Raw genomic sequence first — 25,037 nt, 5'->3', positions numbered from 1 at the left:
TCTTTTAACGTGCTATGCAAAAAGTGTAGGTGGCTGGTTTTAATGCTGGCTTACGTGAAGTCCATGACTGTTACAGAGAGCTGATACTTTCATTAGGATCTCGAAATATTACATCAGAACACAGATTAATTGAACTATTCTTTGGTGCACTAACTCCTTCATTGCTACATGTATTGTATATTATTGCTGGTAAAAGATGAGTTGGCTGTGAGTGTACCAACAATTAACCAGATTCATACAGTGAAAATATCATGCAGGAGTTCTACATAACTAAGATGAATGCATTCCTTGATGTTTACTTAAGCAGTAATTCACAACTAGGTGTGGGTATATCATGGTTTGATCACAAGGGCATCCCACAACTAGGTGTGGGTATATCATGGTTAGCATGGTTTGATCACAAGGGCATCCCCATGCTTGCAACGTACATCAGTGCAGTGCAGGAGAAGCAAAATAGAAAAGAGAATCTCTTTTCCTGTATTTTTTTTTTCTGTCAAGATTTTACGAGGGACAGCGCTGAAATAAAAGGAAAATCAGGTATGTTTCTGTTTCTTTATTTCTGAGAACATACCTGATTCGTATTCTGTTTTGCTCTGCCTCTCAGCATATTCCAATAGAAAGTGCAGCCGCTCAATGGTACTTCAGCAGCTGGACTTTTTTCTGTTTGGTATCTGCTCGATTTACAATGGACACACTGGATGTGCTATTCCATCAGCGTGCTCATTTTTGAATAACAATGAGTCGTTAGTGTACAGTTGGTTTAAATAAATTATAAAATAATACCTTTTCAGTTGTGGGATATCAGGGAGGACTTACATTTATGATTTATGGGAGCTTTGCATGTATTCCTTAGGTTAGTTTTTGCTCTGTTTTCATGATGTGTTAACAAGCTATGGTATGTGACAGATATACCTTTCCATCCTCATAGCAGCTGAACATTTCTTTTATTAAGACTGCATCATGGCTTTTTCTCATCTGTGTTGTGTTTCTCTGCTTTCTGTAATATGCCAGCAATGGATGGCACCTTCTGGTGTAGAACTACAGTGCTGCAATGCAGACTTTCACAGGTTAAGTCCACTAGAACTAAAGTGCTGCAGTGCCGACTTTCACAGGTTAAGTCCACTAGAACTACAGTGCTGCAGTGCAGACTTTCACAGGCTACGTCCAGTAGAACTACAGTGCTGCAGTGCAGACTTTCACAGGTTACGTCCAGTAGAAATACAGTGCTGTAGTGCAGACTTTCACAGGTTAAGTCCACTAGAACTACAGTACTGTAGTGCAGACTTTCACAGGTTACGTCCAGTAGAACTACAGTGCCGTAGTGCAGACTTTCACAGGTTAAGTCCACTAGAACTAAATTGCTGCAGTGCCGACTTTCACAGGTTAAGTCCATAGGGTTTCACTAATTTTTTGCATTTTTTTCTGGTTTTAAAACGGCAACACCAAGAGGTACAAACATTTCACAGTTTCCTAGCAATATGAAAAGCTGTGTTTGTACAACAGTGATTTCTCTCGTTCATAGGACACAGTAATAATATTTAGTGCCGTATTACAGATGTGTCATGGAAAGTTTCCTGTTCTATTCCTGGCTTGCTATCTTCCAAAGGTAGCATTCTGTTGTTATACTGGCTTTTTATCTGAGTCCAACTTATACGTGCGCACTTCATGTGTGTGTTTGCTGACTTGGTATCTATTAAGTCCTGTCTTGAAGTACATAAAAATAAGATAATTGTTCTTTGCATCTCCCAAATATTCTGCCATTATATTTTCAGTTCAAAGCTACACAACACAGAAAAGAAAGTAAGTTTATGTCAATGCAAAACAATGTATTCTTCATACTGGTAGTGCAAACTCAGAACATGAATGTAAAAAAAGCACGTGTTGGGGTGTATCCTTTTGAATTAGGGATGGAGGAGGGTGTGAGGAGAATATATGTAAATCCTTTGCAAAAATCGCACAAATTGTATTAATAGATTCAGATGACAGCAGTTTTGAAATAATATGGGTTTAGGATTTTATTTTTACTGTTCTGTGTGTTTGTACTAACATCCATCAGCTAAATCTTCATATATAAAGTTGCAGTACTGTACATTCTGTTTGCTGCTCATCTACATTCAACAGGCATGGGCTTGATTCATACAATTTAGTTTACTTACTACAAATTAACTTTTAAGTACAAAGTGGTGCAAAGTTGGTTAGTTGTTGTTGCCAGCAAACAAAAGAACAGAAAATGCTAGCTCCTTTTGCTAATTCCTGTGTTCTTTCTCTGTCTGCCTGCCTCCCTGTAACTTTAGTAATGGAATAGTCACACCTACAGTTCTAAAGCTGTACAAATGAATCCAGGCACCTTCTTACATTAGGGTTCATGATTCAAAGTGGCACAGAAGTAGATTCTTGACTACATGAATGGACAAGCATATTTAAACAAGTATTGTGGAACTCTGATTTTATCCTTAACAGCTTTTTAAATTTTAGCAATAATTATAAAACCAGTCAGGATACAACATTTCCAAACATTTAATATGCAAATGGATACGTTGATGGACACTTAGAGAACCAAATGGAAAATGTATTGATTAGAGCTTCAGATCCAATTCTAAATTACTCTACTGTCTTAGAAACTTCTCTGCATACCCCTGCTTTTGTTTCTTCTCAGCAACCGACCTGCTAGAAGTAATACTGTAAACTGAAAATACTACAACACCCTATTGGCTGGGCTGACCTAGACACACATATTAAAAAAAACTGTTTCAGCTTACCTATAACTTTGTTAATTTCATCACTCTTTGCAAGAGCCATAAGAAACCCATAGAAAGTGACTCGCTGCACATTGAGAAAAATTTCCTTGATATGATCCACTGGGGGGTAGCTAAAAAAACATGGTAAAAGACAAATACACAATGTCAGAAAATGTGACAGCTTTAACATTTTTTTGGTCTTCTCTAAGACTGTAAGCTACAGAAATCATAAATGCTCAAGAAAATCATTAAAGAAGAATGCCAATAATTGTTTATTAAATGCATAGTCAACAGGAAAACCTGAAGTTAAGTCCTTAGCTACATTTCTTTCTTTCTTTCTTTCTTATATTCTTTACTTGTGTGCATTTCAAAATCATGTACAATCCAACTTTTCTGTGATAGTAATGAACAAAAATGTTTAACAGGCTGCAAGATTAGCAATACTGATTTAGTCTAAGATAGGCCATAAGAGTAATCTGTTTAGTGCTGGTAATTCGACTGCACCAAGATTTAATAAGTATCTGGTTGACTCTGCCAGGAAATAATTAAATACAAACATTATCTGGTCGACCCTGCCAGGAAAAAAAATATATACAGAAAGTAATTGGTTAACCCTGCCAGGAAATAAACTGCAGAATGTATCTGGTTGGCCCTGCCTGGAAAAACATACAGAAAGTATCTGGTTGACCCTGCCAGGAAAAAAATGCAGAAATTATCTGGTTGACCTGCCAGGAAAAAAAAACTGAGAACTTACCTTAAAGTTTAAACCCTAATCCATTCGGATTGCTGATTTTCTCTTCTTTGGTCACTCGTTGCTCATCTCAAGAGAACGGGAGAGTAACAGGACTAATCAGCAGCTGTGTCATGTACTCAGATTACGTGATAGGCTGCTGACTTCACAGTATGGTTAGCATCCTTTTGCCTGGGGTTAAAACCACAATGACTTCTGGGAATCTTCACTGATACCTGCAGTCTTCCCAATCTGGACTGTTTTAAAAACAGTCCAGAGACAAAAATGTTTTTTTTTTTTTTTAAAGTGGAACTTGTTTGAACTACTACTGGTGTGTAAAGTTTAATAATTTGACTTTTTTCTTTTTTTTTTATTTTTTTATTTTTGGGAAAGTTTGGAGGGATGCAGCCCAACAGTCCGATACCAAGAGCTGCCCCTGTCTACCTGTTGTTCTTTTATATTTTATACTTATTTGCCTTTTTCACCCTTCCTATACTTCTTTTATATGCTACTCTACTTTTTTATACTACAATATATATCTTTTTCCCTTCCTCAAATTTCCTGTCTTTTTTCACCACAAAAAAATATCTTTTTCCTCTTCATCTTCTTCACTGTACATTCTGTACTCTTCTCTACAATTTTCACCAACTGATGTTCTCTATAATCCGCTTCCTTTTGTACCCATATATTTCATGATTATATCATTCTCTAGCACCGTTTCCTAGAACTCCTAACTTTTTATGCTTCCATTTCTTTTTAAATCTACTGGTATGGTATTGCCTTACTTGTAGGAAGTTTCCTGACACAAAGATGGAGAATGAATAAAACCCTGTCAGACACCCAGATGACACAGCATCAATCAGTAACAGAGGTTCTGGATGAGTTTTCAAGGGAGGGTGGCAATATGTGGCCCACCCTAGGGGATGAAGGTAGTCTATTCTATTACAATACTGAAACTGAATGTTAGATATACAGCCTGCAACACATGCATCAGTAATATCATGCCTAGAGCTTTTTGTGCTACATTTATGTAGTTAATAGATCACTATAAAGCAAAGGCACTTGGTTCTGCTAAGGTGTTTTTAGCAACCATCACTGCCATGTTTGAGCACATGCACATATGTGAAGAAAGTCAGTCTGCAGTCATATAAAGAAAACCAACATTTCATTAACAGCTAACAATCAGACTTTCTAACAGAAACCTTAAAACACATAAGTTCCTTACCAAACCCAGTCAGTTATTAATAATTCTTTACAGCATTTTCAATCATCGTCACAGCTTTACACACGAGCAGCTTACACCCCAACATTCTACATTAGACAAATTTCTGAAAAACAATTTAAAAAAAGTCCTACTGAACGTCAGTGACAAAAGAGGTGTTTCCTTCTCTAAGATGCATCCAGCCTTTCTTAAAGTGATAGCTGATCACAGTGCAAAATCCCTCTCAAACATATACTATTTGTCAATTACTTCAGGGGTCTTCTAACGAGTCGTCATAATTCCAAAGAAAAACGAATATAGCTCCACAAATCCACAGACCACACCAGCTAGTAGATGTAAAATGTTCTTAACGCAAAGTTTATTTATTCATCCACAGTATAAAAACGCGTTTTCGCCACTCAGAATATAGAGGCTTCTTCAGAGAACAGTTGAAACTATTTAAAAATTGGCGCTCTTTATACAACATGAATTTACTTGCTCCGTGTGCAATACACGTCATTTCCTCTCATAAAATTGTTGTATTACATGCAATCTCTCATAAAATATCCTAGGCATACAAATTGATTAATTAAAAAACGGACCTTCCTATTTGGTTCTTACAACTCCATTCCTTCCAAATACATGTAAAATAAACAAGAAAGAAACTTAACATCGTACCTGTCATATACATACCAGTATTCCTTTTACAAGCATGTATATAATATTAATTTTGACAAATTAACTTAATTGCTATATGTCAGTCAACCTAAACTCCTATATTATTGACTCCTCTTGATGTAGGGAATGTGTCCCATATATTATAAAAATGAAAATAAAATAAAAATAAAAATAGAAATAAAAATGAAAATAAATTAGAAATAATTTAGACTTATACTTGCTTTTTCCACTTTAAGTCGTAATTATGGCTTAATAGAATCCCTAGTGTGCACTAACCCCATGCCTAATGTACTTTTTCAATTAAAAATGTCAAAAAGGCTTTAATTTAAGTAATTTAAAACCCGAAGGGCTAGGGTGAATAGAAATTTTCCATATATATACGATATATATAATACTTGGACAGGAACTGAACCATAATATACCCAATATATAAAATTGAATGCTTTCAACTCTCCTGGTTTAAATGACAACTGCAATATTTCCTGCCTACTCAAATTGAAACGTTATCTTAGATAACATAATGTGAATGGAGGATACTATTGGGTAGTAGTCAGGGCTATACCAACTGAATTTGTCACCCATATACACATTTTATTTCACAGGAAGTATATTGGGTATATTATGGTTCAGTTCCTGTCCAAGTATTATATATATCGTATATATATGGAAAATTTCTATTCACCCTAGCCCTTCGGGTTTTAAATTACTTAAATTAAAGCCTTTTTGACATTTTTAATTGAAAAAGTACATTAGGCATGGGGTTAGTGCACACTAGGGATTCTATTAAGCCATAATTACGACTTAAAGTGGAAAAAGCAAGTATAAGTCTAAATTATTTCTAATTTATTTTCATTTTTATTTCTATTTTTATTTTTATTTTATTTTCATTTTTATAATATATGGGACACATTCCCTACATCAAGAGGAGTCAATAATATAGGAGTTTAGGTTGACTGACATATAGCAATTAAGTTAATTTGTCAAAATTAATATTATATACATGCTTGTAAAAGGAATACTGGTATGTATATGACAGGTACGATGTTAAGTTTCTTTCTTGTTTATTTTACATGTATTTGGAAGGAATGGAGTTGTAAGAACCAAATAGGAAGGTCCGTTTTTTAATTAATCAATTTGTATGCCTAGGATATTTTATGAGAGATTGCATGTAATACAACAATTTTATGAGAGGAAATGACGTGTATTGCACACGGAGCAAGTAAATTCATGTTGTATAAAGAGCGCCAATTTTTAAATAGTTTCAACTGTTCTCTGAAGAAGCCTCTATATTCTGAGTGGCGAAAACGCATTTTTATACTGTGGATGAATAAATAAACTTTGCGTTAAGAACATTTTACATCTACTAGCTGGTGTGGTCTGTGGATTTGTGGAGCTATATTCGTTTTTCTTTGGAAGTTTGGCAATTTTGTACTTGGTTTGAGTCGTCATAATTCGTTCTCCTATATAATTCCTCTTCCTATGAAATCTCATGCCAAAAGCACGGATTTCAGATCATTACTCAAACTTAGCCAGTGAAAAAATAATTTTGAAAAAACAAATATCTAAAACTAAGTCCTACACCACATTAACAAACATGGGCTTCTATATAACAATGATGCCCAACATTGCTTGTTTTCTTTCTTTATTTCATTTGCTAAATGGGTAGGTGGGCTGGTCTTATGACCCTTTTCAGAAACGACAACACACCCAAATGCAGAAAGTACAGAAAAAGAACACTGAACAAACAGCGACATATTCAAGAACTTCTAAGATGATACACTGATGCCAATCAAAACAAAACATATACAGTTATGTAGATATGTACATTCTTAAAAGATGGTATGTACGATTAAAATGTACTTACTGTTTTTTTGTGTACAAGGAAAGTCTGACTGCACACAAGTCCCATTTTCAGGACAGGCCAGTGGAGGAAAACTCCAGGTAAAATACAGTTTTACAATGAACAATAAAAAATTAAAGATTTTAAGCATTACTGTGTAGGCAATACTGAGATATAAATAGTAATTGCAGCCCAAACTTTACAAATATATCATGAAACCATTCTGGACATAATATCTACAATACATCATATGATAGCAGATGGCGAGAGAGAATGAAAAGGGTAAAACTTTTACTTCTACATTATACCATGATGTGAGCATAGCTTTAAGAGAAACTTTATTTACTGACAGATGGCTTTGTTTACTGTCTGCTTGATGTGATATATGATCTACAACTCCTTTAGGGCTATGACTACCCTGTTCACCAACCCAGTCTTCACATATATGGAAGAATACAGATTAACAGATGAGCTATTCTTAGACATGACTGGAATATTCTAAACGGTAAACTATAACCTCCTACTTCATAATCTAAGCAGGATCAACTTTTGAGCCCAAACAATATTATGGTTCCAAAGTTATCTTGAAGACAGATCATTCCAGGTGTACTCAAAGAACATTTCCTCAAACCAAGGCTCTTTCAACACAGGAGTACCCCGCAGTTCAGTACCAGGCCCATTTGTTTTTACACTTTTCATTAATGATCTTAGCAATGACCTCCCCAATCTGATTAATATTATGCAAGATGATGACCTCCTCATCCCTAAAACTAGCACTAAACTTACACAGCTCCAGCTTAAAATACAAGAGATCGTTAGTGTTTTACAACTGGACCTAAAACAACTGGTTGGACATCGACACCATAAAATCTAACATCATGATATATGGAACACATCTACAGATTCCCAAAAGCACCAGCTTTGTTGATACAGATTTAAACATAAGCAACCTTGCAGTTGTGACTGACAAAGATACCTTGGCCTCACCTTCGTCCCCTCACTATCCTTTTCTAAACACACAGACATTATAATAAACAAAGCACTCTCAAAGCTAAATTGTGCTATAAAATATCATGCTTACTTACACCAACCTTCTGCCAAGCTACAGCACGGAATGTATTATTTCCAAAAATTGGCTACCAGTGAATGAAAGAGCAGACGTACTGCTATTCTCCCAGATCTTAAAAATCATAAAGGTGGGTCATTACCTCCACATTAAAATCCAAGTTGCATATCAGGCATCACAGCCATGCTCTGAGAGATATAAATGAGGATACTCTATCCCTACTTAGACCTAGGTTTAAGAAGGCTATAGGCAAAAAGACATTTATAAAGCTTGCAACTGCCATCCAGAACAACTCACAACAGAAATCAGGCAAGAAGATACTTACACATGTCCAAAATTAAACTGAAAGTGTCCTTTCTTAAGGAATGCACCTGCAGCTGCTTTAAAGAAAAGGTTTAATCACACAAAAGAAGTTCCTTCCAGCCTATTATCACAATATTGACGTTGTGTAGTACATTCATGCTGCAGCCACTTTTACCTTCCTCACTAAGCATTCCCGATTTCACATCAAAACCTGCACTGTACCTATTGTGCTTCTAAAAAGTATGGTGCTCCTGAATACTTTTACACTAGCAACTATAAAGCACAAAGCATTTATTATTACATACTGTAAACAAACTATTGAATGAGGATGGTACTGTCAAATTGTTACTGAAATTGGGAATGAAAATGACTAACTCAGAACACTGGTTCAGAGAAGATTCAGACACCATTTTGGAAAGAAAGAAAGGGATTAGTTTTCGATGATACTCTAGCCTTATGAAAGATAAGACATGGAGGACATACTGCATATGTATTTATTTATTTTACATTTTTTGACCGGGAGAATCCGACTGGATAAATGTCCATTTTCAGCGGAGGCCCGGGGAGAAAAGCTCCAGAGTTTGTAAATATACAAAGGCAAGCAAACACATACAGAGTCATTTAACAAATACAGAGCCCAAGTACAAAAACATAACATATTAGAAGTACATAGAGAAAAAAAATATTTTAGCTGCAAATTGTAGTAGCAGAGCACGTTAGTTGTACGTCCGGTAATTTCTGCATGAATTAATGAGAGTATGTATAATTCACCCATAGATATGTGTAAATTTACAATATTGTGTTTTGAGTATGACGGTGTATGAAAGAGTTGGGGAGTACAGTGAGCAGTAGAGAGCTTTCAGGAGTATAGTAGAACTCCTAGTAGATAAGGTTTGCTTATTAAGAAAACTAGTACATACAGTAAATTATATTAATATTCATCAAAAACATGCTCACATCAAGGCTTGTCAAATATAATGATGCACACGAGCTCCTACATGTCCAAATTACTATATGCAAAATCCCATACCAAATCCTTGCAAGCTACAGGTTCTCCATTATGGCCCAAGATACCCATAACTCATACTTAGATGTACTGGAGACACTCGCCTTTCATGCCAGTAAGATACTCATTGGTGGCTTTAACTACCCTATGATCAATTGGGATTCATACATGGCCTCTTATGTACCAACCTAAAGATTCTGTGGCTTTGGTAACACAAACACTCCAAATCAGACAGTCCACACATCTATCAGGGGTGCAAGCATATTAGATCTGGTCCACAGAAATATGGTAGAATCCCCCCCCCCTAAATGTTTCCTCTTGCACTGACTCTTATTCAGAGTCTCTTGGAAGGGGTGAGTCTGTGAGAGGGGCACCTCAAAAGAGGCTGTTCAAGACTAGAAAGCACTAACTGTGCTGAGACGAAACCAACTCATGGGAATCTCTGGCTGGAACTAAGGTAGCAGAAGGATCTGACAAAGAGTATATATATATATATATATATATATATATATATATATATATATATATATGCATACATACACCTATACATATATATATATATATATATATATATATATATATATATATACACACACACACACCAACAGACCCACACATACACATACACCCACGCAGTCACATAGGGAGAGGCAGGATCAACAAAACCCAAAAATTACCTGAAATATTATACCAAAAATGTACAGAAAGTTCTACTACAATAAACTGGGAGAGGAGAAGCTGGTAATGAAAACTTTTAGACTAGAATCGTCACTTTACTGTGCTTACCAGCAGAGTCTTGAAAGATGCCAGGATTCTCAGGAAGCAAAAGTGACACCTGAGGAACTTAAGGGAAGTAGTCAATTACGGGAGAGGAGGCAGAGTCTCAAAGCTTGAAGATTTGAAGGTTGCTGGCTGTCAGAACCAACAGAATGCGAAGACCCAAACGTTGAAGGAGACAGAAAAGACAACTTTGTATCCCTAAGGTCACTGTTCTTTTGAGGAAGCAATGATGACAGATTGCATTACTGTATTGTCCATGCATTCACTATTATCCCTGTCATCAACATTATTCTTATTTAGCTTGCGTACTTAAAATCTAACATCTGTATAACTGGTATTATCTATTTTACTGTGTCACCTATTCTGTAATGTATTGTTCTGTACCATCACAGCTGAATTTCTGTATTTTGATTCGGTACCTTTGTCATGTTGTTTGTTTTTCGAGCTTTTCCCCAGACCTCAACTGAAAATGGGTTCAGCCTGGTCCAGTAGACCTGGTAAATAAATAAATAAATAAATAGATAGTCACAGCAGTGGCATAAATGTTGGAGTTACTTTCAGTTTGATAAAAAACATTTTTAGGTGGTTGTTGAGTGTGACTCAGAAAATAAAGACCAACAGTTTACTGAAAACAGCATGATTTGAGTCTTATAATTGTTCTTCAAAGGTTACTTCTGAATACACAGACCCACTCAGAACATTTTCATGTTTAAGCATCTTCAAAATACATACAGTCCCACATTAATATCTTAATTCTTATTAAAGATGCAGAGAGATTCTACAGAGCTTGAGACATCTAGCGTAATAACAGGCATGTCAGTGATCAATGAAACTTCAGGATCACTGATCCTTTGAAAAGGATTCGGTGGAAGCTTAATATCAACCAAAAACCTTGAGAATCTAGTCACAGCTGTATTTCCAGTGTTTGAGTCACCATCACTTGCACCAACAGAATGTCTTGCCGAGTGTGGGTGTTGTGCTGTACAAATTTGAATTGTCGTGTACAGAAACATTCTCCAAGAGTTAGCGCAGATGAGCATAATCAGAAATGAAAATAGTAAAAAAATCATCAGAAATGAAAATAGTAAAAAATCATCAGAAATGAAAATAGTAAAAAAATCATCCGAAATGAAAATAGTAAAAAAATCATCAGAAATGAAAATAGTAAAAAATCATCAGAAATGAAAATAGTAAAAAAATCATCAGAAATGAAAATAGTAAAAAAATCATCCGAAATGAAAATAGTAAAAAAATCATCAGAAATAAAAATAGTAAAAAATCATCAGAAATGAAAATAGTAAAAAAATCATCAGAAATGAAAATAGTAAAAATCACTTGCTACACTGCCATCTGGCTCACAGATAGGATTTGGGAGATCAAAATAGGGGACGCTACAAAATAGGGGACGCTACTTCCACAACCAGTGGAGTCGCCCAGAGTTCATTGCTGGAACCTATTCTGTTTGGCATTTACTTCTCTAAAGTAAAATCCAACACCAAAGGGCTATGACTGTCTAAATTTGCAGATTACTGGAAGCTAGGAGCAGATATTGACTCTCCAAATGACTTAGCCACCCTACAGGAAGGTATGCCCCAAATAATTAACCTTTGCCAAAATCAAGGACTGAAAATATCAAAAAATGCATTATCATATCCTTTGGGAAGTCATCTAACCTGGGGAACTACCAACAATACATCCCCAAGACCTGACCCAATTGTTCAGTATTTGGAAACTCGTGTTAACAATAGCTTAACTTTCAACCATGTGTCCATTGTCATAAGAAAGTCCTTTTATAAAACACATCATACAAATAAAGGGATTGTGTCTAGCTCTAGAGATGTAATTACCCCCTTTTACTCAGCCCTCATTAGGCCAGACATTAAATATAATGCTTTCTTTGGCATGCATCTGTCCAGACACATGCAAAAACTGGAAAGCCCACAGCGATACCTCACTAAAATGAAAAAAGTCCTACACAATAAGAGAACTACAGCAACACTGAAGGAACTGCAGGAATTTTTGGCAAGTACTGGTTGTGTACTACATGTGACAACAATCTCCCGTATTCTCCATATGTCTGGGCTAATGGGTAGGGTAGCAAGACGAAGCCTTTTCTTACACAGAAAAGCATCCAGGCCTGGCTAAAATTTGCAAAACAATACATCAAGTCTCCCAAAAACATGTGAGAAAATGTCATATGGTCTGATGAGACCAAGGTTAAACTTTCTGGCCACAATTCCAAAAGGTACGTTTGGTGCAAAAACAACACTTCGCATCACCAAAAGAACACCATCCCCAGGGTGAAGCATGGTGGCGGAAGTATCATACTTTCAGGTTGCTTTTCTTCAGCTGGAACTGGGACTTTAGTCAAGGTGGAGGAAATTATGAACAGTTCCAAATACCAGTCACTTTTGGCCCAATACCTTTAGGCATCTGCTAGAAAGCTGAAGATGAAGAGGAATTTCACCTTTCAACACGACAATGACCCCAAGCATACATCCAAATCAACAAAAGAATGGCTTCACCAGAAGAAAATTAAAGTTTTAGAATGGCCTAGCCAGAACCCAGACCTAAATCCAATAGAAAATCTGTGGGATGACCTGAAGAGGGATGTGCACAAGAGATACCCACTCAATCTGACAGACGGAGCGCTTTTGCATTAAAGAGTGAGCAAATATTGCCAAGTCAAGATGTGCCATGCTGATAGACTCCTACACAAGAAGACTGAATGCTGTAATTAAATCAAAAGGTGCTTCAACCAAGTATTAGTTTAAGGGTGCATACACTTATGCAACAAGCTTATTGTACGTTTTTTTATTTTTTATATGTTTCCCCTAACAGATTTGTTTGTTTTTCAATTGAATTGAACAGGTTATAGGTCACATTGAAGGTGGGAAAAGTTTTGAAATGATTTATTGTGGTATCATTTTTTAATATCACAAAAACCTGGCATTTTAACAAGGGGGTGTACACTTCTTATATCTCACCCCAACAATTCTCCTTTACCAGCAAATGAGAGTAATGATCTACAAAAACAGAGCTGTTTACAGCACTGATATCCAACCCACAAGCATTAATGTAACAGTAGGAAAGGCCTTAACACTGGAAGAGAACATAACAATCTTACAAATCAATGTACAGTTGATCCACTTAGAAAAGTTAACAAGGTAAAAGAATTCATTCCTAGTGTACTCTATCCAGAACTAATTATTGAAAACCACTAAGCAAGAAGTAGGACTGAAATGCTAATGGTAGTGTTGAGGGTTTGTATAAAGACATTCTGAACAAAAAAATAAAAAGAAGAGCAATAGGAGGCAATACCAGGAAAGCAGGAAATATTAGCAATGATTATCTGTAATTACATTATAAATGGAAAGGACATTTCTAACAAAAAAATAAGGAATACTGACTTCAATTATGTAGTTTGTATTCTGAATAAAAATAACAATGTTCAACATACCAAAACCACAGAGGCATGAGAGCTCTTAATATCTGCTGACTCCATCCTTACATGAACTACTCAAGGAATAAGTAAAATCAGAAAGACAAACATTAGAGTTTTTGTACTTCCAGGCTTAAAACTGTTTGACACTATTAAACTATTTCAGAGGCTGACATTCATTAAGCACAAGTATATGCAGCTTCTTGTACATGTAGGAATTAATAACTTAGAAATTCTACTCCTCTAAACCATATCAAAAATAAAGACATTATCTCTTACCATAACGTTCCATCTGTATTGTTGATCCTCATTCATCATTACGCATGAAGTATTGGTTCCGAGCTCGGAACCGAGCTGGCCATTTTCCAAGCTCGCGTCAGCTTCAAACTCTCGAGCTAAACTCTTACCCACAATCCCCCTCTCCCTGTTACCTCAGATTGAGTTTGCAAGTCAAAGAAGGTAGAGGCTACCTCTGGTCAAATAACCTAAGAGAACCGGATGGTGAGATCCACTAGAAACCACAGGAGGGGGAAGGAGAGAGGGTCGTAATGACTGAACGAGGATCAACAATACAGATGGAACGTTATGGTAAAACATAATTTCTTTATCTGATATTGTTAATCCTTGTTCATTCCTTACGCATGGGACAGAGTCCCCAACTACCTCTATTCCTGGGAGGCTCTCATGGAAGGACATTCCTGAGCACCATAGAACCGAAAGATGCTCTTCCTCTGGAAACCAAATCCAATTTGTAATGATTGATGAAGGTATGAGGCGTAGCCCAAGTTGCAGCTGCACAGATGTCATGTAAAGAAGCTCTGGCATGGAAGGCAGCAGAAGTTGCCACCAACCTTGTTGAATGAGCTTTCATGGTAGTAGGCAACGAGATATTACGTTGTGTGTAAATAAAGGTCACACAGTCCTTCAACCATCTAGTTAATGTGACCTTAGCAAAAGCAGATCCTAATCTAGGTCCAGAAAAGGCCAAAAATAACTGGTCAGATTTACGAAAAGGTTTAGTCCTGTTTAAGTAAAAACGGATTTGCCTGTGTATATCTAGGGTATGTAGGCAATACTCTTCTCTGTTTGAATGATTGGGAAAGAAAACTGGCAATTCAATGATTTGATTAATGGACATTTCAGAGATCACTTTAGGCAGAAATGACGGATTAGTTCTCAGAGACACTCTATCTCTATGAAAAATCAAGTATGGACTCTTGATGCATAAAGCTTGAAGCTCAGAAATACATCTGGCAGAAGTAATGGTGACCAAAAACAAGGTTTTCCATGGCAAATACTTGAGGTCACAAGAAGAGTCTGGTTCGAAAGGTGACATTGTCAGAGCTTGTAGAACTAATGATAAATCCCATGGTTGAATAGGTTCTCTAAAAGGTGGCTTCAGATGATTCACACCTTTTATGAAGGTCTTGCACAATTTATGGGACTTAAGAGAGGAATCTTGGGACACCCTCATGAAAATTAGAAATTACAGCCAAATGAACACTAATGGTAGAGGCCGACAGACCCGATTGAAACAGGTCGGCCAGATAGTCTAGTATTATCGACACTGGTGCTGAAAAGGGGTTTCCTTGTTTATCTTTCAGCCAACAGGTAAATCTTTACCACTTATTCAGATAAGTAATTCCAGTGGAAGACTTATGAGAAGCAATGAGAATATCATGTACTGGTAAAGAAAAATCATTCTGCTTGGCAATCAAGGGGAATTGGAGTAGCCAAGCTGTGAGCTTCAGGCTGTTCAAGTTGAGATGAATCAGGTTCTGTGGATGTGAGATCAACTCCGGGGTTGGATGGAGAATCCATGGTTGATCTAGTAGGTGAGGCCAAAGGAAGGGGAATCAAATCTGTCGAGGCCAATATGGTGCTATGAGGATCTTCAACCGACGGTCTTTCTTCAGAAACTGGGGAATTAGGGGAAAGGGTGGAAATGCGTAAAGAAGACCCAAGGGCCAATCGTGGACTAGAGCATCCCTGGGTGACTGTCCCGGAGGGGGAATCAGGGCGAAGTAGTTGCTGCATTTGTATTTGGTCAGGGATGCAAAGAGGTCACAGCAAGGACAGCCCCAGCAGTGGAAGATATCTGCCACTATCAAGGGATTCAGGGACCACTCATGAGGTTGAAGAATGCACCTGCTGAGTCTGTCTGCTATCATGTTGGAACTCCCGGGAATGTGCATTGCTAGAAGAAAATGGTTTGTAGCCATCGCCCATTGCCATTTCCTCATGGCCTATCGACAAAGGGGGTAAGATATGGTTCCACCTTGCTTGTTGATATACCAGACCACCGCCATGTTGTCTGATTGAATCACAATTGTCCCAGACGGCAGCAGGGAATGGAATGCTTGCAATGCCAGAAGCACCACCCTCAGTTCTAGAACATTTATATGCAGATGGGCCTCCATTCCAGACCAAGTGCCTTGGACTGTCTGTCCTTGACATAGCCCCCCCCCCCACCATATCAGGGAGGCGTCCGTGGTCACTGTGGCCTTGGGTTGCTGGGGGGAGAAGGGGCGAGACCATTGTGAGAGATTGTGGGACATCCACCAATTTAAATCCTGTTTGCACCTGTGGGTTACTCGAATCATGGCTGAAAGAGGATGCTGAAAAGGATACCACTGGGTGAGCAGTAGCCATCGTAGAAGCCTCATGTGAAACCTGGCCAGGGGAACAATGGTGATGGAGGCTGCCATGGAAACCAACAGCTGAAGAACCGAGTGAGCCATGGATTTTTCCTTTGAAAGGATTCGGATTAGTTGTTGCTTTATCCTTACAATTCTGTGCTCTTGAATAGCAGCTCTGCAGTTTTTTGTGTCCAAGACAGCCCCTATGAATTCTGTCGACTGAGATGGGGTGAGATTGGATTTCTGCCAGTTTATGGTTATGCCTAGCCTTTGAGCAGTGAGGAGAGAGTATGCCAGGGCTTCTTCCAGTAGATGTCGGGTGGGGACAGAAATAAGCCAGTCATCTAGGTATGGAAACACCTGGAATCCTTGAAGTCGCAAGTGAGCTGTGACAACTGCCATGCACTTTGTGAACAATCTGGGGGCTGTAGACAGTCCGAAGGGGAGTACTCTGAACTGGTAGTGACTGGCTCCCGCACGGAGGTGCAGAAATCTTTTTGATGGCCTGTCCACCTTTATGTGGTAGTACGTATCTTGAAGATCTATAGAGCACATCCAATCATCTTTTTCCAAAAGCGGGAGGATAGACTGTATTGTGACCATCCGGAATTTTTGTACTCTCACAAACTTGTTCAATACACTGAGATCCAAAATTGGTCTCCAGTCCCTGGTTTTCTTTGGCACCAAAAATATTCTTGAGTAGAATCCGGATCCTATCTAGTCTGGAGGGACTATTTGGATGACTCTTTTTTTACCAGCTTTTCTATCTCTAGTGCTGCTTCTTCCCCTGCTGTAGTGACCCAGTGGACAGGCCTTTGGTCCCCTCTGGGAGTAGTGGTGGAGGGAGTGCATTTATCACCTGGAACGAGTTGCCAAGAATGGTGCATAGGATTGTCCACCATATGGTGGACACATGCCTGTGCCAGATGGATTGCTTGCTCTTTGTCCTAGTACAGAGTACACATCATAGGCACATGGGCACTGTAGCCACTGGTGGAGTGAGGGGACAGTGGTAACCATCCACTGGGTGATGATTTGACTCCCACTGTCACCCATTCTGGCGTCCATGAGACCTTTATTTTCCCACCTTCAGCCCAACCATGGTGTTCACTTCCTTCTTGGGTCTTTCACCATCCCTGTATCTTGTCTTGTATGTCCTGGCAGCAACTGCTTCCTCACCTTGCCAACTTGCCTGCCCCAGACATGCCTATGTCCCTTCCCCAACATTTCTCTCTCACCAAAAAAAACAAAACAAAAGGCACTTGTCCCCAAAAAATAAATATATAAAAAATGAAAACAATTTACCCCTTACATAGCTCTCCATTTCACACGTGTCTACTTGACACATGGTCCAATTGGCTACACAACATGATTACGTTGTTATCACCGCTGTCTCTGGAGGTGACAGTCCAAATTCAGAAAATACTGTATACATCTGGTCAGTTTTCACTGTTGAAGAAATGGATAGCTGTGGTTGTTTCCTACACCCATTCTGCACAATTCTGCCCTCCTTTCACTTTGTTTTTCTCCCTGCTTGCTCCCCATTTCTTTTCTTTAAAGAATAATTGTGCAATGGTGCACAGTGAGAACCTCAATAAGCAATGGTAAAGGGCAGTAATATTAGTAAATATATGTAAAATTAGTATACACACTTGTAAAATGTATGCCTACACCCCATTTTGAGCTCAGTGCCATTTGCCTCAAACAACTTTGCATTTACCTATCCGGACATACAGTCAGTTCCTTAGCAGCTGTTATTTTATACAATCAATATTAACTGTCACATGTTATGGTCATATTCACCCTTTGTACTCCCTAGTGCTTGCTCCTTACATCACAAATGTCATATTTGAAACATGAACTGTGTATGAAGTGTTATTGCTCAGCAGACATTAATGTTTTACAAAGCCTTAGTCCCCTTAATCCCCATTTATGTTTATAAAGCATGTGTGTGCCATGTTGTGCATCGCACAGCCTTGCTAAGCAAAGCAAATAAAAATGTTACTAAATAATAAACATGAGAATAGTAAGGAATAGTATTGGCTAAAGCTTTATTTGCAACCAGTTCTGTGTGGCCAGTGAAAGGAACTTATCACTGGCTGAAGTCAATCACTACCTGCAGCCAAAGACTCAGTTAAGTAGCAGGTGTATGCAGCAGCAGTGAAGTCTGCATTTATCTACTCAGTGTGTAAAATACACCTGCTACTCAACTGACTCTGTAGCACCATCTGTTAATGCATCGATCCAAACTTGTTTTGGTTCAGATGGTACTGCGTTCAACTACAGGTGTATATAACAGTTTCACATATTTTTAATTGTAAAGAAATATTATAAAATTGGGATACTCATGATTCTGTGTCATCATTTTTGTGGAACAAGGTAGTGTTTTCAAATATAGGTTTATATAATAGTTGTAATTGCTTTTTCTGTATGTGTGGGTCATTCGATGTGCACCATCACTCAATAATTCTTTAAAGAAAAGAAATGGGGAAGACAGGAAAGTGGTGAAATGGGAAGCAAGCGGGGGTAAAACAAAGTGAAACGAGGGCAGGACTGTGCAGGAAGGGTGTAGGAAAGAACCATAGCCATCCATTTCTGGCTGTAGTATTAATGACTTTACTTTTGTTACAATGTTAATACTTGTTTCGGATTCTCAGAAAGTGAGTGAACAATCAATTTTACTGATTTATAACTTTGGTGGGGGTGACTTTTAAATCTCCTTTTGGGTGCAGTATTGTAAAGCAGTTTGTCTTTAATTAAAACATTTTGAGGTGGGCGGTGAATACTGTGTAAGGCGAAGCATCAAACCGGCATAAACTGTTCAAATACACCTCTGGGTAACAATTCAAACAAGTTTTACAGTTGTTGTCAACCCCATAATTAAACTAATTATACCATAACTTGTTAACCACAGAATATTAGGCAAAGTGTTTAGTTTATTATACTAAACTTCCCACTTTTCCCCATGGAAAAAAATCAAATGCAGGTCTCACCATCATATTTTAATTTAGAATCCCTATTTCTACCATAAAAAGAAAAGAGGGATCAGATAAGGTATTCCTCCTTTCTTATCACTTAGGACATAAGGTAGACATTCTAAACTGACCTGCAAAACTCCTCCTGTTGTAAATAGAATATTTATTTATGTCACAAAATACATAACTCCACCCCCATCACTTCAAATCATAAAATTGTTGCCCTGCCCCATGCTCAAGACTGAATGGTATTTGCTTTTTGCAGCCCTTATACCAGAAATTTAAATCTGTAGAAAGCAGACGTGAGCATGAGGCTTCACACTGAAGTTAGATTGCTGTTGTCTCCATCCCGTGTTCTAAAGCTGTTTGTTTGTATTGGTTGTGAAAATATCTTGTCTTTGATATTCAGTATACACAGGATTTTATTAAGATGCTCTTTGCTCTGTTATTGGTTATGCTCTTGGTCTGGGAGTGGTGCTACATGACTGATGGGACCACCCATACATGTAACAGTGCACATGATTGTCTACTTATAGAGTATGCCAAGTTACAATGCGTGCTTTTAGCTGTATTGTTTTTTTCCTGAATCCTGAGTCTTCTTTTCAAACATTGAATCAGATATTCTGTTACTGTGTTGGTATTATGACGGATTTTCGGCTTGCAGTCAGTCTTTTTGGCCAGGTAGTAAGAAAGGCAACTAGATTCTGTGTAAACGTTGGCTGGCCTGTTGTGTTCTTGTTTATAGGCTGAAGAGCCAGAAGAGAGGTGGGCTTAATATGGTTTTTCACTTGTAGTGTTTAATACGAAGAGACAGCAGAAGGAGAAGACAGAGCAGGATGAAGACATAAAAGGGTAAGAAGGTGGATTGGTGGTGATGTTACAGTAGGAAGGGAGCACCCAGTTGCCAAACAGAAATACTTGTTATATTAAAGTGAATAACAGTGCTGTCAAACTGTGCCCTGCCTTCCTTACAAAAAAAAAAAAAAAAAGTCTGTCAGCTACTGTGACTATCTGAGGGTGATGATCAGGTGTTCATAGTTGACCAGGATGTAATATGGGGTGACGGGCTATAGGATACTGGATACTGAATTTGTATAATTTGTTATGATATGGTATTTCAAAAAGGCATGAGAATGTTGTGGTCATCTATTTCAAGTTGACAAATCATTTAAGATTTACCTGGTTTACATTTAAAGGATACCTTTCGGGTAAAACCCTTCTTCAATACTAATACATACACATCAAAAATTCACAGTTTAAATACAGGTCAACAGTCACATGACCAGCATCCCAATGAAATCATGTGACAACACTAATACAAAGTAAATTACAAGGAATACAATGTAATTCATGTTATAAAACATATTATGAAACACATTCTAAAAACATAAAAATATAAGGAATATAAGAAGTTCATTCAATACTCATATACATTTTCATCACAGTCGTGTTATGTAATTTAGCTAATATCGGTTTAAGGCTAACCATGCTATTCAAACCTGGGGGTGAATCTGCAGCAAATCTCAAAATCCACTCATACTCCTTAGTCTCTAGGTGGTTATTAATATCACCACCTCTTAATGTAGGATATACAATGTCAATCACCCTAAACCTAAATTTATGCTCTTTACCAAAACTAGATGAATGCTTAAACAAAGCATTCTTATCATAACATCTCCTGATCTCCAATTTATGTTCAGTGATGCGTTCCTTTAGTTTACGGGTAGTCTTACCTACATAAAATGAAGGACATGAGACACATGTAGCCAAATAAACAACAAAAGACGTATTACATGTAGCAGATACTTTAAACCTAAAAGTTCTACCATTGGTAGGATGTACAAAAACGTCACTATCATTATTATAAATATCCACACAACAAGATTTCTATCATTATAGATGTAATTCTTCTCCCATTGATAGAGAACCAAGTTAGCATAAGTATTAGCTATTGAGGTACCCATGGCTACCCCAGTAAGCTGAAGAAACAAAGAGTCATTAAATAAAAATACATTATTTTTCAATACTACATCCATAAGACAGCAGATGTTTTCAATATGTCTAATGTTTGGATTAGGTTGTGAAACCAAAAATTCTCTCAATAATTCAAGGCCAATATCATTAGGAATAACAGTGAAAAGGGAGACAATATCTAATGTTACAAAATAATGCTTACACTTTTCTAGTGCATCGTTCATGCTATTATGCCATAAACGTAACTTGCACAATAAATCAGAGGTATCCCGTAAAATAGTAACACAATGAGATAAATATGGTTGCAACTGCCTTTGTAGATATAACGAAATTGGTTCAGTTACCCAACCACCACCTGACACAATAGGTCTCATTAGTGGATTCACCATGGATTTGTAAATTTTAGGGATACCATACAAGTGTGGAATGACAGGGCATGAAACAGTAAAATAATGGAACAAATCTAAACTGATATCACCATTCAACTGTAATTCATAAATAACCATATTCACATAAGTGATACATTTTTTAACATCTAGATTTGTAATGGTCTTAAATGCAGCACTATCTTCAAGCAATACAGATACTGCTGACAAATACTTGTCTTGGTCCATTAAAACAACCACACCACCTTTGTCTGCTTGTTTGATAATAATATCATTGCATAGTTGCAGACTCTTTAATGCTTTAAACTCATGGAAAGTCAAATTAAAAGTTCTTTTCTTCATAGCATTGGAATATAGAATTCTAATTTGAGATTCACATATGTCATGAAATGCCTTCACAATAGGTAGACTAACAGGTGTAAAGGTACTACGTTGTTTACACTGTTCTTCGACGATAGCAGAGTTACCAAATAAAAGTCTCAAATTGACATTTCTAGCAAACTGTTTCAAATCTGTGAGTGCAGACACCACACCATCACTACTAGTAGGAATAAAATTAAGTCCTTTACACAGGAAAGAATAATGAGCTTCCTGTAAGTCAAACTTAGATAAATTCAACGTACCGTTTATTATTTGCGACTTACTTTGTTCAGCCCTAAAGGGCTCTCACTCTTTCTTTTACTTGAATTTGCTACCTGCCCTATACGCAGCCCTCTTGATTTTGGGGACCTCTCTTATGATGGACTCAGGTTGGTCTAAATGAAAGCGCTTATGTGCAAAGTTAATGGTAAGTTGTTGAGACTTCTTACCAGTATTGTTTGAGGCGTTATCATTACCATCTTGTTTCTGTTTTGCTTCAGATGGCATGCTGGCGCACGTTGCGAGAGGAGATGATGTCATCTGGATGGATTCATTCCCCACTGGCAGTGGGGGCGCCACTTCTGTAACCAGTTTTAACGGAGCTTTCATAGCTGGTGTTATATCATGGAAATTATCCAGTGTATCTAGAGCTTCTCGTTGGAAAACTCTTTTTTGGTTGACATAAGAGGTATTGTCTGTTTTCGGCCAAGAGAAAATGTTACCTCTTTGAAAATCATTAATGTCACGCATTAACTTCCATTTTTTGGTTGCTTCCATGCGACTATCAAACGCTTGCATTCTATCAAGCATTTGTTGGTAGCTATCAGTCATATTAGTAAAGACAGGCATTTCCATTATACTATTTTCTAAGGCAAAGATCTATTTTCTATAGTCCTCCTCTATGTGAGAAAAAAATAATTCATCAGACACATGTAATCCAGACTCAGCTTAATGTTAAGCTGTTGCCATTTTTTTAACAGTTCAGGATACGTATTGCCATAAGAGGGCATTTTAAGGATTCTAAGCCCTCGTGGAACAATGCCTCTCTCTACATAAGCTAGGAAACTGAAGCATTGCCATTGTAAGCGCTTAAATGCACTCACTTTCCTCTCAAGCAACTGTAAAGTCTTATTAAAATCAGCAATGCTCTCAGAAGCAGGTAGAATAGCATTCCCAGTAGCAGGACTTACTGTTTCAACGAAATGCAACAATGGATTAGTCTCAACATTAATGAGAGACCTGATAGAGTTCACAGTCATTAGAATTGCCATATCAAAGCTAGCAAGGCTGCGAGATAGACCCTTGTAGGAATTCCCAAAGGCAGCAACTGTAGCAAAATAGAAAACACTAGCTACAAAATACTGATATAACAAAGACACTTGGTAGAGAAAACCACTTTATAAAACAAAGCAAAGCTTTCGGGTAAAACCCTTCTTCAATACTAATACATACACATCAAAAATTCACAGTTTAAATACAGGTCAACAGTCACATGACCAGCAGCCCAATGAAATCATGTGACAACACAAATACAAAGTAAATTACAAGGAATACAATGTAATTCATGTTATAAAACATATTATGAAACATATTCTAAAAACATAAAAATATAAGGAATATAAGAAGTTCATTCAATACTCATATACATTTTCATCACAGTCTAGTGTTATGTAATTTAGCTAATATCGGTTTAAGGCTAACCATGCTATTCAAACCTGGGGGTGAATCTGCAGCAAATCTCAAAATCCACTCATACTCCTTAGTCTCTAGGTGGTTATTAATATCACCACCTCTTAATGTAGGATATACAATGTCAATCACCCTAAACCTAAATTTATGCTCTTTACCAAAACTAGATGAATGCTTAAACAAAGCATTCTTATCATAACATCTCCTGATCTCCAATTTATGTTCAGTGATGCGTTCCTTTAGTTTACGGGTAGTCTTACCTACATAAAATGAAGGACATGAGACACATGTAGCCAAATAAACAACAAAAGACGTATTACATGTAGCAGATACTTTAAACCTAAAAGTTCTACCATTGGTAGGATGTACAAAAACGTCACTATCATTATTATAAATATCCACACAACATACACAATTAAAACACTTGTAAGTACCATAATTCACTGAGATGGGTACGTGCATGGATCTACAAAAATCCTTATAACATAACAAGTTCTTTAGGGTCTTCATGTTTCTATACGTAAAGCATGGTTTATCACCTAAAATAGCCTTCAGATCATCCGAGGCCATAAGAATGGCCCAATTCTTAGATATAATCTGTTTAATAGAGCTTGTCCTTACATTAAAAGAAGTAACATACCTAATAGCTACTTTTTGGTTATTCCTTATATTATCAGTATTGCTCAAATTAACCATACCTTCTAAAAAAGTTGGTTTGAAAGAGGTCTTTCTATCTACCACTACATTATGTTTTAAACTAGATAATAAATGCGCATCATATCCACAAGATATAAAGTCATCTGTCAACTCATCCAGTTGCAAGGAGAATACAGTGTCATCAGTATTTAATCTGCTTAGTCTACTAAATTGAGACTTAACTATGCCTTTAAACGTGTGCGGTGCATGAATACTACCATAATGGGTATATCTACCAGAGTAAATATCTTTCCTATGCATACTAGTATGTATAAAGCCTTCATTCATCTGCAATCTGACATCTAAAAAGACTATAGTACTATCAGATGTTTCCATTTTAAATTTTAAAAAATTTGTAGTTGAATTCAAATAATTCAAGAAGTCATTTAATTCATCCAGTGTGCCACCCCATATCATAAAACAATCATCCACGAAACGTTGGTAAAAGCATATTTTGTTAACTAGATGATTTCTATCATTATAGATGTAATTCTTCTCCCATTGATAGAGAACCAAGTTAGCATAAGTATTAGC

General features: G+C 37.2%; 1 protein-coding gene across 1 annotated transcript in view; it reads right to left on the bottom strand.

Moving 5' to 3' along the window:
• CCHR9.PART0H11orf49 (chromosome chr9.part0 C11orf49 homolog) overlaps positions 1-25,037 on the bottom strand; it is a 2,558,117-nt gene that overhangs the window by 527,821 nt on the left and 2,005,259 nt on the right. The window contains exon 6 of the mRNA XM_044082535.1: positions 2,760-2,869. Coding sequence (XP_043938470.1) covers positions 2,760-2,869 — 110 coding nt within the window. The remainder of the gene's footprint in view (positions 1-2,759; positions 2,870-25,037) is intronic.

The sequence above is a fragment of the Protopterus annectens genome, chromosome 9.part0 (assembly GCF_019279795.1).
Source record: "Protopterus annectens isolate FY-2018-M chromosome 9.part0, PAN1.0, whole genome shotgun sequence".
Lineage (NCBI taxonomy): Eukaryota > Metazoa > Chordata > Ceratodontiformes > Protopteridae > Protopterus > Protopterus annectens.
The sequence above is the reverse complement of the archived record's forward strand: the minus strand, read 5'-3'. Positions and strand labels throughout refer to the sequence as shown.